This window comes from Dermacentor silvarum, chromosome 2, assembly GCF_013339745.2.
Source record: "Dermacentor silvarum isolate Dsil-2018 chromosome 2, BIME_Dsil_1.4, whole genome shotgun sequence".
Lineage (NCBI taxonomy): Eukaryota > Metazoa > Arthropoda > Arachnida > Ixodida > Ixodidae > Dermacentor > Dermacentor silvarum.
This window is the reverse complement of record NC_051155.1, coordinates 155,993,537-156,006,227: the sequence shown is the minus strand read 5'-3', so window position 1 is coordinate 156,006,227 and position 12,691 is coordinate 155,993,537. Positions and strand designations below refer to the sequence as shown.

The 12,691-nt window shown below is 48.6% G+C and overlaps 1 protein-coding gene across 1 annotated transcript; it reads left to right on the top strand.

Moving 5' to 3' along the window:
• Positions 1-4,921: 4,921 nt before the first annotated feature.
• LOC119441953 (retinol dehydrogenase 5) lies at positions 4,922-9,814 on the top strand. Its single transcript, XM_037706634.2, has 4 exons — positions 4,922-5,348; positions 6,865-7,104; positions 7,518-7,844; positions 9,546-9,814. The coding sequence occupies exons 1-4, from the start codon at positions 5,085-5,087 to the stop codon at positions 9,777-9,779; spliced, it is 1,065 nt and encodes a 354-aa protein (XP_037562562.1). The 5' UTR covers positions 4,922-5,084; the 3' UTR covers positions 9,780-9,814.
• The last annotated feature ends 2,877 nt before the right edge of the window (positions 9,815-12,691 follow it).

The window sequence follows — 12,691 nt, the reverse complement described above, 5'->3', positions numbered from 1 at the left end:
CCAGGCACCAATTTCGAAGTCATCAGTTTCGGGGATTCTAAATGACTCGGCCTTTCACCCGCACCACCTTAACCTGCACCAATGCTGGGAAGACAGGGACCTGCCGAATCACCTAGATTTCTCGAATTGAGTCCTCACAAAAGCCGACGAGTCACCGGACGTTTTGAGCAGCATCATGCGGACAGATTAAGTCAATTTTTGCAGAAACGCCAAGGTAAATTTGCATAATGCACACTATGGGAGTGACTTGAATCCACACTCCATGGGTAAAGCGCATTCAGCACCAGTGGTCGTTCAATGTGTGGTGCGGAATTTGCGCCGGTGCTATAATTGGTCCCATCTACTTCCATCACATATTGACTGGACAGAGTTACGTGGACGAAATCCTTGAAGGAGTTGTGGATGAGTTTCTCGGCGAAGTCCCGCTGTTAGGTCTTTAACTTCTGTGGTATGTGCAAGATAGGGCGCCAGCACAGAGCAGCAGCCGAGCACGAAACTGGCTGGATGCGACTTTTCATGCGCAATGGATTGGAAGGCACGGGCCTGCAAATTGACCGGCTAGGACACCTGATCTCCTTCCACTCGATTGCTTTCTTTGGGGTTATGTGAAAGATCGTGTTTACATGATCGAGGCGATGACGTCAGATATGCTAATGGCAAGGATAACGGATGTCTGTCGTAGAATTCCAGCATCGGTCATCAAAAAAGAAATGTCGCAGTTTCACCCGAAAGGAGAAGTATCAATTGCGATGGCAAATTAGTAGAGGATAGGAGTAAGGATAGTAGTTTTGTCAGCTGTATAAACTTGGACATGCAGCAGCACCAGCAACGTGCAGAAATGTTGTCGACGCCGTCGGCGTTTTATCCGCGTTCGCACCGAACGCGCGTGGCGTTGGTTGACTGTTGCCGGTGCCTCTGGGGGCGGCAGCTCGGAGGTTTTCGACGAGATCAGAATCGGACACTCGTCGAGCTGCGTCGGAAATCTTACCTACCTTCTCGCCTCGCAACGTTTTATTGCGATAGCAATTGTATGGACACTCCAAAGCAGATTTCTGCCGTCGGCGTCGCCGTCGCCGTGAGGTTCCGTATGACGTCAATGGAGATGAAATCGTCGCCGCCGAACGCTGTATGTGCGAGTGAAAGGGCGCGAGGGACGCGCGCTTTCACGGGGAGTGAACGCACGGCGGAAAACAAACGCGCGTTCTGTGCCGTGCTCCCTTAAGGGCTGCAGAAGTAGGCGTCTCTTTCCTCCTTTACAATCACCATATATGTAGAGCAAACGCGCCTTCTTCTGACGCAAGAAAGGCCGTGAGGGGGGGGGGGGGGGGGGGGGGAAGGGAGGCGACGTTTAGCTGCGGCACCAAGTGCCTATTTATATCAGAGGCTCCGGCAACAGTCACCAACGCCGCACGCATTTTGTGCGAACGCGGGCAAAATGCCGACGGCGTCGACAACAGTGCTGTGTGTTGCCGGTGCTGCTGCATGTCCAAGTTTGTACAGCGGATAAAACTAATATCCTTACTCCGTATAGCTCTCTACTAAGTTGCTATCGCAATTGATGCTTCGCCTTTCAGGTGAAACTGCGACAACTTTTTTTATATAAATACGCATTTGGTGCCGCAGCTAAACGTCGCCTCCCCTCCCTCCCGTCCCCCCGCGGCATTTCGCGCCACGGAACAAGTCGCGTTTGCTCTCTATATATGGTGATTGTAACGATGGAAAGAGACACAGCCCTTCAGGGAGCACGGCGCAGAACGTGCGTTTGCTCTCCGACGTGCGTTCGCTCCCCGTGAAAGCACGCGTCCCTCGCGCCCTTTCACTCGCACATACAGCGTCCGGAGCGCGGCGACGATTATCGCCGTTGACGTCATACGGAACCTCACGGCAACGGCGACGGCAGAAATCCGCTTTGGAGTGTTTATATAATTGCTATCGCATTAAAAAGCCACTGAAGGTGCAATAAAAAAAATTAAATTAAATTATGGGGTTTTACGTGCCAAAACCAGTTCTGATTATGAGGCACGCCGTAGTGGGGGACTCCGGAAATTTGGACCACCTGGGGTTCTTTAACGTGCACCTAAATCTAAGTACACGGGTGTTTTCGCATTTCGCCCCCACCGAAATGCGGCCGCCGTGGCCGGGATTCGATCCCGCGACCTCGTGCTCAGCAGCCCAACACCATAGCCACTGAGCAACCACGGCGGGTCACTGAAGGTGAAATAAAGCGGACTATATTACGTAGCTACTAAGGGAGGCCTATTCGAACACGTCCTCTAGGCTAGAGATGGTTTTAAACGGTGCTTGCCAATGCACAGATAATAAGGACGCACTGAAACCCGATGTTGTTTGTTTGTTTGTTTGTTTGTTTGTTTGTTTGTTTGTTTGTTTGTTTGTTTGTTTGTTTGTTTGTTTGCAGACGATCTATATTGACAATTCGGCCCATTTGGAAGTGCTACATTTACTTTCTTGAACGCCTTGGTTTTGCCTTTTCTCTACACGTGGGTCGCTTCGCGGTCTGTTTATTTCGCTTTTATTAGGGGCGAAGCTCCTTATAGCGGCACCCGTTCGTCCCCGTCGTTACCCTTCTAATACACTGTACCGTCGTAGTAGGTAGCCACGTCTAGATTTATGAATTGCTCAATAGATGGCGTTGTGTGTCCGTATATGTATGTATACCCATATATACATATATATGTATACGTATAGTATAACCGGAAGCCGACTTCCGCTTCCGGTTCCACTTCCGCTTCCGGTTCCACTTCCGGTTCCGCTTCCGGTTCCGGAGAACGCTTCCGGCGTTTTATGAAAAAAATGACAGCAGATCCACGAGGTGAATGATGATGAGTGGGCGAAGCTCCGGAGGGAATCATCGGATCTCCCGCTTAAGGGGACGCTAGCACAAACGCGTTAGAAACGTGCAGTACTCTCTAGTAAGGAGGAGCGGCCACAGCGTCTTACGCAGCCATTTACACATGCCGGAACGTGCACCGCGTTTGCCGACGTCATCACATGACTGCTGAGAGAGCATACCCCCCGTATTCATAAACGCTCCTCGACTTGAACTTGACTTGCCACCGCTTTGGGCAGCGCGTTCGAAACGCGTTGAAGGTAAGGTGGAGAGGCCACAGCGTCTTACACCAGCTTCTTACACGGGCCGTAACGCGCTAGAAACGCAGCCTTTCGTTAATGTTGGGTATTTATAGCCATCGTGGTGCGTTTGTCCATGTCCGCTTCGTGGCGTAGTGGGCTAACGCCGCGCGCTCGGAAGCGAGGGGTCCCTGGTTCGATTCCGCGCTACGGACACAACTTCGGAATTTTTTTCTCATTTTTCTCAGACTGGTTGCACACTACTACTACTACTACGACGACGGGGACGGAACGGGTGCCGCCATAAGGAGCTTCGCCCCTAAAAAAAAAAAAAAATCCGAAAGTTGAGTCCGTAGCGCGGAATCGAACCAGGGACCACTCGTTCCGAACGCGCGGCGCTAACCACTACGCCACGAAGCGCACATAGACACACGCACCACGATGGCAATAAATACCCAACATTAACGAAAGGCCGCGTTTCTAGCGCGTTTCTAACGCGTTTGTGCTAGCGCGTTACGGCCCGTGTAAGAAGCTGGTGTAAGACGCTGTGGCCTCTCCGCCTTACCTTCAACGCGTTTCGAACGCGCTGCCCAAGGCGGTGGCAAGTCAAGTTCAAGTCGAGGAGCGTTTATGAATACGGGGGGTATACTCTCTCAGCAGTCATGTGATGGCGTCGGCAAACGCGGTGTACGTTCCGGCATGTGTAAATGGCTGCGTAAGACGCTGTGGCCGCTTCCCCTATACTAGAGAGTACTGCACGTTTCTAACGCGTTTGTGCTAGCGTCCCCTTAAGCAGGAGATCCGATGATTCCCTCCGGAGCTTCGCCCACTCATCATCATTCACCCCGTGGATATGCTGTGATTTTTTTGTTACCACGAACCTAGTTTTGCAACACGTATACTCTATCAAAAAAATAAAGCCGTCACCTTTATTTGGTTTTGGTCTGAAGCAAGTTTCAGACGCGAAATATAGCTGCGCGCGCACTCTTTCGATGCGGTGCAAGCAGCACCGGGATTTTTGAACATTCTATGCCTATTCCATTGCTTTTCGCGTTTCCTACGTGGTCAGAGCGGCGCTTCGGCCGCGTTATCAATAGTTATCGAGGGGCCTTTGTTATCAGTGTCATCAGTCGCCCTTGAGAGACGGATAATAAGTGTGACTTGCAAATGAGAGGAAGGAATCGTTGCAAAGCCGCGAAACCTGCTGTTGGTGCTCCTTCCGTACTATTATCAAGGTGATGCGCCCTCTCTTCGGGTTTGCGACAGGCAATTCAGTTGCTTTCAATCAGCACATTGAGAGCGTTGCTTTATGATGTGGGTGGGAATGCAGTCACGTGGCAGTTTTCATATTTCACGGGGTGTATTTATTAGTCGGAAAAATTTAGTACCCAATTAGTACGTCCCTGAAAATACCGCAGTTAGATGTCATTCGGGGATGCCTACAAATGCCTCATTGACACTTTGATAATTAGGACAGTACTTCTCAAGTTAGATAATTAATTACAATTACCTAATTAAATCTCATTAACGAAAAAATTACTGGCGGCTACTCCACTGTACTGGAAGCAACATGCACTAAGTTTTCTTCGAGTAATGCAATACCTCTTTTATTTCTTTAGTCTTTGTGCATGATAGTTCGGAAACCCTCTAAACGTCTTGCTTTACGCATAAAGCTCGTACACGTGCTTACATAAACTTTTATATGCGATTTTTATCGGCAAGTTATTTGCGCAATCTCAGGATTTGTGAGACATTTTGTCCGAGTTCGTCGAAAAAAAGCAGCCCGTAATCGTAAACCTTATCTTACCTATAAGCACTGCATCGGCGGTGACGGCAGCCAATGAGCTAACTCTCCTACTAAACAAAAGTTTTGCGAACCTTGAATCGCGGCAGTTTCACGAGGAGCAAAGAAGAGACACGCGTGGTCACGTGCACGCGCTTCAGCGCCGAGCGAGGCAGGTGCATTCGAACAGAAGCGGCCCGTGAGCACAGGGACGATGCAGCGCTACGTGAGCATGCTTTTTGCCACGTTCGTTTTCTTGTTCTGCGTCCTCTACATGGCACCTCTGGTGCACACCGCGGCACACGTAATTTCTCTCGCCCTGGTCGTCGTAGTCGCCTCGCACTACGCTGCCGTCTGGCTGCTCAAGATGCTCACCTACAAGGCGGTCCCGCCCAAGGGCAAGATCGTCGTCATCACGCGCTGCGACAGCGGCTACGGCAACAGACTCGCTCTGGAGCTTGACCGACGAGGGTTCACGGTACGTGCTGGGTCTCGCAACCATCCTGTCACATTCCTTTTGTGCAGCTTCGTCTGCGTCTTGAAGTGCTAAAGCCATCCGGCAGGAGTCATCCGCATAAAATGTACTTCTCGCGCGACAGAGTACGGACGTCGGGTGGAGTGTAGACAGCGTATTACCTCATGTACGGCACCTGTTGCCATTGCGAGCCAACGAATCTACCAGCTCTTGCAAGTCAACGCCCCTAAGCAATTGCTGAAAGTTATTTTGTATTGCTGCTTCTACACCAGCTGTTGTGAGAGTAGATTATTAACGAAGTTTAAGCGGCGTGTACACAAGACTCATTTCTGCTACGACGTATTTCATTCCGCGAAAGGCTCCGGAATATAGCTCGCATCACAGCCACATTTCCGTATCAATGTGCCATGTAACCGCGCACATTTCTATACTCGTCTGTTCTTCGACGAGTATGACGAGGATGAAGAAACAACTGTCTCCGGAAGAAGTCGCGCGGCAGGAATGACGACGGGAAACAGCTCGAGCGTGAAAAAGGGGAGCTGGTGGCTTCAACTACCACCACCTCATACTGTAAAGCTAAGTAAAAGCCTAGTTAAAAGCTAAGTAAAAGCAAATTTGAAGCCTCCAGCTCCGCTGTTTCATCAGTCTTCGCGACGTTAAGGCAGTGAAGCTGCGTTGATATATATATTTTTTTCGTGACGTTGCTCACTGCAGGCACTTGGCAGTATACATATAGTCGTTTATGCAGTAGAGGACATCGCTAATATGGCGTCTAATTTCCGACGTATAGTTACTGCCCGGTCCTTCCCTTACAAGACCAACGTAACATAATAAAGTGCAACTACGATTCGTTACGATCTCTGCAAATATGCATATTGATCAGGTGCTCCAAGCATGGCTGATCTCGTACACTGAAAGAGCGCCCGCGCGAATCTCTGGTCGAGAACAAAACCGATGGACGGCGATGGAGCCGCTCGAAAACAAACCTACGCACGCATGTTGTTCAAGCGGAGCAGTTACATTTCAAAAATTTTTTCCGGCATTCGCTTGTGTTAAGTTATAATTCACGGACACAGTTTATCGCTGTTCCCTGTACGTCGCCAGCAGAAGAGAAAGCTTCGCTTCGACACAGAACCAGTGCGAAAGACGCACGCGGTGTTTTGTTTCCGTCAGCGAGGCGCATGTCCCTCGCCTTAAAAAAACACAAAGAAGAACATCTAAACAATACAAGGCTCCTCGAATATGGCGCAAGAAAAAAAGTATATTTTAAAGCTACTCCTCGAAGAAATATGAAAGGGAAGATTCGAATCCGCAAGAACTCGGATATGTGAATGCCTATGCCATCGTAAAAGTTTTCACGAAGACTGATAACTTGCTTCATATTCACATGTCACTTTCGAATCCACACTAACTACACAAGTAGTTATTACTTTTTTTTTTTAAATACATCTGCCTTCTCTCATTGCTCGTTTGTGTACGCAGACACCTTAACATCTGCTCCTTCAATTAACCTACGCAGGTAGTGGCCGGCTGCGTGAGCGAGGGGAGCCCCGGCTCTCAGCTGCTCAAGCAGCAGCCCAACATCCACGTGGTCGATACGGACGTCACGCAGCCCGAGTCGCTCGCCGAGTTCGAGAAGCACGTGCGAGCGCTGTGCAAGGACGACAGCCACCTCTGGGCCGTCATCATCAACCTGAGCGTGGTGTCCCTCGGCGAGCTGGAGTGGTACGACGACGACGACATGCGCTGGACCTACGAGGTCAGCTTAAGCATCTACTGCTTTGTCCTTACCCTTTTGGCGCACGCAAAAACGTGAAGAAAAACAATTCAATGGCTATTTGGCGGTAAATGCGAGAGAAATGCGTTAGCATTACTTCGCACCTCCTTGAGGTCCCGAATCTGATTTAAACCGCGTTCACCATATTACAAAGTGTTCAGGAGCTTACACCGTCCCTCATCAAGGAGCCAAGTGCAACTGACGGTGGTCCGGAGCAGACTATATATCATATACAGTTCCGGTTCATGTGTGCATAGCGCGCACTAACCGCGTCTGCATCTAAGTGCTTCATCTCCCTCCGTTTTCCTTGTATACGCAACTAATAATATACGCCCATAATCCTTCCGAAGACAAACGCATGGCAAACATAAGTTCACTCTCCGCCGCGCGCGCAGGTGAACGTGCTCTGCGTGGCCCGCGTGGCCAGGATGTTCCTGCCGTTGCTGCGCCAGTCGCCGTACTGCGGCCGGCGATTCGTCATCGTGAACAGCGTGTGGAGCCGCATGGCCGTTCCGGGTACCGGACCGTATTCCATGAGCAAGTACGCCGTACGCTGCTTCACCGAGGTTCTGCGCCGCGAGCTGCTCAAGTTCGGCATCTACGTGGTCGGCATCGAGCCGAACCTGTACCGGCTGCCGCAGACGGAACCCAGTTCGCTGCTGAAGTCCTACAAGTACATGTGGGACAAGCTCCCCGATGACGTCAAGGAAATCTATTCCAGGGTGAGCATCGCGTTATTACGACTGGAATAACGTATATAGGTGGCAACGATCGAGTGCACCCGTAGTCAGATTTGTCCTTAAAAGAAACTGAAGCTTTTGATAGTCTTCCCGTCAGTTTAATACATCATGGTTTTCTTCTATATAGCTCGGCGCATACGCGTTGCGAACTCATCGGCTCCAATTTGTAAATAGCAGTATGTGCCTATCGATTAGTAAAGTTTGTCAGTTACTCACTCAGGTTTGGTACTACTAAAAGAGGTCTCGTACTGATAAAGTTTGAGAAACACTGACGTAAATAAAATGTAAAACATGAAACACAGATGCTGCTTATGCTTACCGCTGTTCTTTCTCTGTTTAAATAATACTCAATCGATATCGGACGAGTGTATTCAGTGACATATGCTGCACTGCCAAAAAGCAGCACCGCACGCCCATTTGCGACGAGGGTTCGAGCTCTGCAGTAGATCATTTTTATCAGCTATCCAATGCAGCATTCCAACACTATATGAACACTCCAAGTGACATTTCCGTGAACGCGCTAGTCTGTTTAGCGCCCGATCTAATCACGTGCGGTCAGTTTTAGTATGAATCGAGTTGAGCGAATTTATTAGCTGTCGCCTACACGACAGCTTTCGCCGCAGAACTCTTTTCCTTTTTCTAACCACACAAGTCTAAAACAACGTATGTGCGATTGATGGTCTTAAACATATCCTACACTTGTAACCAGCGGTTTAAAGTGCAAGAAATTCAAAGTAATTGATAAGCCAGTCACTGGTTTTAAAGGGCACCTCACCAGGCACATAGCAAACTTTGGTTCTACGCTGGAAATTGTTACATGACCTCTAGGGAGCGTTCTACCGCAAGAATTTTTTTATTAGTTCATTAATAGCAGAGATAGAAACATTTCAAGTGCTGCGAACCCATGATTTCAGAAGCAACCGCAAGCGAAATTCCTTCCTGCGTTCTCCCCATACCGGAGCTGGAGGATCGCGCGACGCATACGTCACGGGCCCCGCCTTTTCGTCACTTCCGGTGAAGGTCTCGTTTCGCATAGCGCACAATTTTGCGTGCTGGGCACGAGAACAGCCGACTAGCGGTATAAGTCAGTGCTACACGAAACTAAGGTAGACGCAAGCGGATCACAGTGCATGATCGCGCGCCGGAGCACGGTACAAAATGACTTAGTTTCGTTCTCTGGGCGCGCGACTGTACGACATGGAACAAGCGTACAAAACGAAATTACATATCTAATGTTATGATACGAAAACAGACACGCAGACATTCGGTTTGTAGGCTTTATTATTTCGCTAAACTTTAGTTCGTCTATTTAAACAACAAAAGCTGATGTTGCCTTGAATATTTTCAGTCACCTGCCACTGAGTGACGTCACAGCACGGCGAACTACGTAGGCGCACTTGCGCGACTCTCCGGCTGGGCGCCCGCGAGAGAAGGGCGCATGGCGTTTGGTTTGAAATTTCAGCTCTTTTCCCGGCGTGTAGTGGTGTAATACTTTAAAGGCACAATCGTTAGCGCACGTTGTATGTATTGCGCTTGTCAATTCAAAATGACCAGACCTGGTGAGGGGCCCTTTAAAGAGACGTGACTTGCAAAACTACGTTGTCGGCTGCACGTGCGAGTTATCAGTGTCGCGTGATTCACGGTATGGTCAAAATGATGTTTTTTATCTCTCTCTCACAACAGGGCTACGCAGACGAAATGGAGGAAAACATCCGGCGAACAATAGCGAAAGAGCCGGATCCGATTGTTCTAGATGTCGCTAAGAAAATGCTGGACTCCGTGCAGACGGCGTATCCCAGCAGGATCTACCAGCCCGACTTGTTGAGCTGGAAGATTCTGTATGCGGGATTTCGTTTGCTTCCTGACGAAATCACCGATTTCTTGTTCACGGATATTTCTGGGCTCATGAAAGCTTGATTAAAACGGTCGTACGTGTTTGTGCCGATTGAACAAGGTGCTTTATTATTATTTTCTGTGTGGAACTGTCTGTAACGAGATTTCGACTAGTGTGCGAAAATCCTCAACTGCTCGAAGCGGGTTGAAACAGGGCCGCTATATCTTACAACGAGCTCCAACAGGTTATCCTGCCAGGAATGAAGTGCAGTGGGAAAGGAGGCTAAATTTACTCTACCACAGAGCTACGCACTGCTCAGTCGATTGTGGTCTCCAATGTTAAAAACGGTGGTGTCACACTAGAGCGATCAAAAAACCACACCAAGTGAATTAACCTCGCACCGAGGTTGCGTGAGGCTCTGCGGAGCTCCACCCTCGACGACCAAACATGGGCGACCCAGCACGCCCGTGAGGCGGCGGCGAGGCAAGCCCTCGACGAGCCCTGGCCGGGCTTAGGCCCGGCCATGGTTCCACAATAAAAGTTTATTCCTCCTCTTCTATGATCATCCAGGGAGATGTGATCTGCTTTTCGACAATTGCTATACATATAATATTGTCACGAGCCTTCAGAAGTAGTATTGTAGGTTTAATAAACCGTAGTGCAGCTGGCTCCTGGACAACTCGTCCATCGGGGCTGGCTCTCGAGCAGGGAAGAGGCGCGCGGTCTTCTTCCTTCTCTTGGGCTCGACCCACTCTTGCCACCTACAGGTGGCAATATCCCCCCCTTCCGAACAAAAGCATCGCCTCGATGCTAAGAAATAGGCGTAAGAAGAAAAAAAGGGCAGGTAAGGCGAAAGTACACAAAGAAAAAGTTAACGTCACACCGGCACAGTCAATGAACGATGAAGCATTGGTACTGAGGAGCATACCACTAAAGAACGGAACATCACATCCCGTCACTTTTACGTTTGAGAATAGTAAATTGCAGGGCTAGTTCGACGAATTTTGCAAAGGAGAGCGCAGAAGTGGTATGGAAAGAGATACAGGGCAGGAAAGACGCTCTTTTACGTGTATTTCACCAGCCTGAGCGCTTGCAATTTCCTTTAACTAACGTGCTCCTGAGGCCTGTAATAGCATCCTTCAAATAGTCACGCAACAAACACTCTGCCTCAGTAAAGTCGCTTTCTAGAGACACCTCTCAGTGTAAACGCTTTTAGCCGTCCGAATCATCACGCGTTTTGGAAACAAACTGGACATCCGCCGGACGTCCAGTTTCGGATACCTCGGACGACGTACCCGTGGATATCGCACATCGAATTTTTTCGGCATCATCGTAACAGAGCTGTCTTTTCGCGTGCTCGAATTGCAATTCGAAGCTATCATGTTTGCAGCTCATGTTTACGTCGTACTTTGCGAATTTCCTGTCGCAATTCACTTTGAAAAGTTCAGTTAGTTAAATGAGCCAGGCGGAAAGCCTAGAAGAATGAGTACGTATACGCGTGAGTGCGCGCGCAACGTGCGCACATGATGTGTCTGTTCTTGATGCGTGTGTGCTCTGCCCGTTGCATCTGTTACAGACATATGTCCGTAAAATGTACGCAGCACGTCCCCATAATATCCCTCGCGGACATGCAAGGAATCAATAGGGCGTCATGACATGCGTGCATATCCTAGGGACGTGTCGAATACGTCCTGCGGAGTCCCTCAGACGACCGTTCGGCCACACTTTCCTTGTCGTATTCCTTGCATGTCCGCAAGGGATATTATGGAGACGTGCTGCGTACATTTTACGGACTATATGTCAGGTCCTTTTGCAATGTATTACGTTCGCAGCAGATAGTGTGTGACGGATGCAACGGGCAGAGCACACACGCATCAAGAACAGACACATCATGTGCGCACGGTCATTGTTGTCCCTGGCCTTTACTGCCAGTATGTGAAATATACCTCCTGTGCGCCGTTAAATTTAATGACCTATCCACACTGCAGTTTCCCGCAGTGCGGAAACGTATTTACCATAATATTCCCCCATGTCATGTATATGCTACGCTGAGTTTGGTGCCTCCAAAGGCTGACTGAAGTGCGGGAAACCTAATACAAAGCCCATAGTCACGTTTTTAATATGCTAGAGTGAAGTTTCAGCAGTGTACAGTGTATGAAACCATTTGCTAATTAACTAATCAGTACAGTAATTAAGTTGTAACTGAAAACATTAGTTTTTTTTTTTTTTACTAATGTACACTCCATGGCCAGAAATAAATGTCAACAATTTGTTCCAATTTTCCTTGATGTGGAACTGTGTTTGGGCATTACAGGGTTAAAACAGCAATTCAGTTTTTCGACACTAGTTGCTAGGCACAGAGTTTTTTTTGCACACGGTTATGCTTTGCGTACTGGCGAAACTAGATACAGGAATTAGATGTCACCCACCGTAAATAAGCAAAAAGCGAAAAGACTAGTTCATTATTGTATTGGCGACTATATATCACACTAATTCTTACGTCTGCCACTGCTATGGATCTTTGTCGACAAGGATAACTTTCCCTCGGATCCCTTAATTGGATTTAACAATTCCAGGGAGACAGTCGTCACAAACATTCTGGTATATACGAGGGTGATCCCAAAAGTAAGGTCTCCAGTTGTTATAGAAATAGAAAGAAACGTTTATTTTCAACAATTGCATCATTTTAAAGCTTGAATTTACATTCTTCTATTTTTCTCATAATTTCCATTTCGGTTGATGTATTTTTCTAGGTACTGGGGGCAGTTTATGTATGCCCATGTCATGCCAACTCGCCGCCATGTCGTTGAGGAAGCGTTGGAAGTCGTCTTTCAGCTCGTCATTGTCATTGCTGAAGCACCTTCTGGTCAAATGTTCTTTCAACTTACTAAACAAGTGCTTGGTAGCCACTGGGTGCCAAGTTCGGACTATAGTGTGGGTGGGTGATGATGTCCCATCCAAACTGTTGCAGGAGAGCGTAGGTTTGACGGTCGAC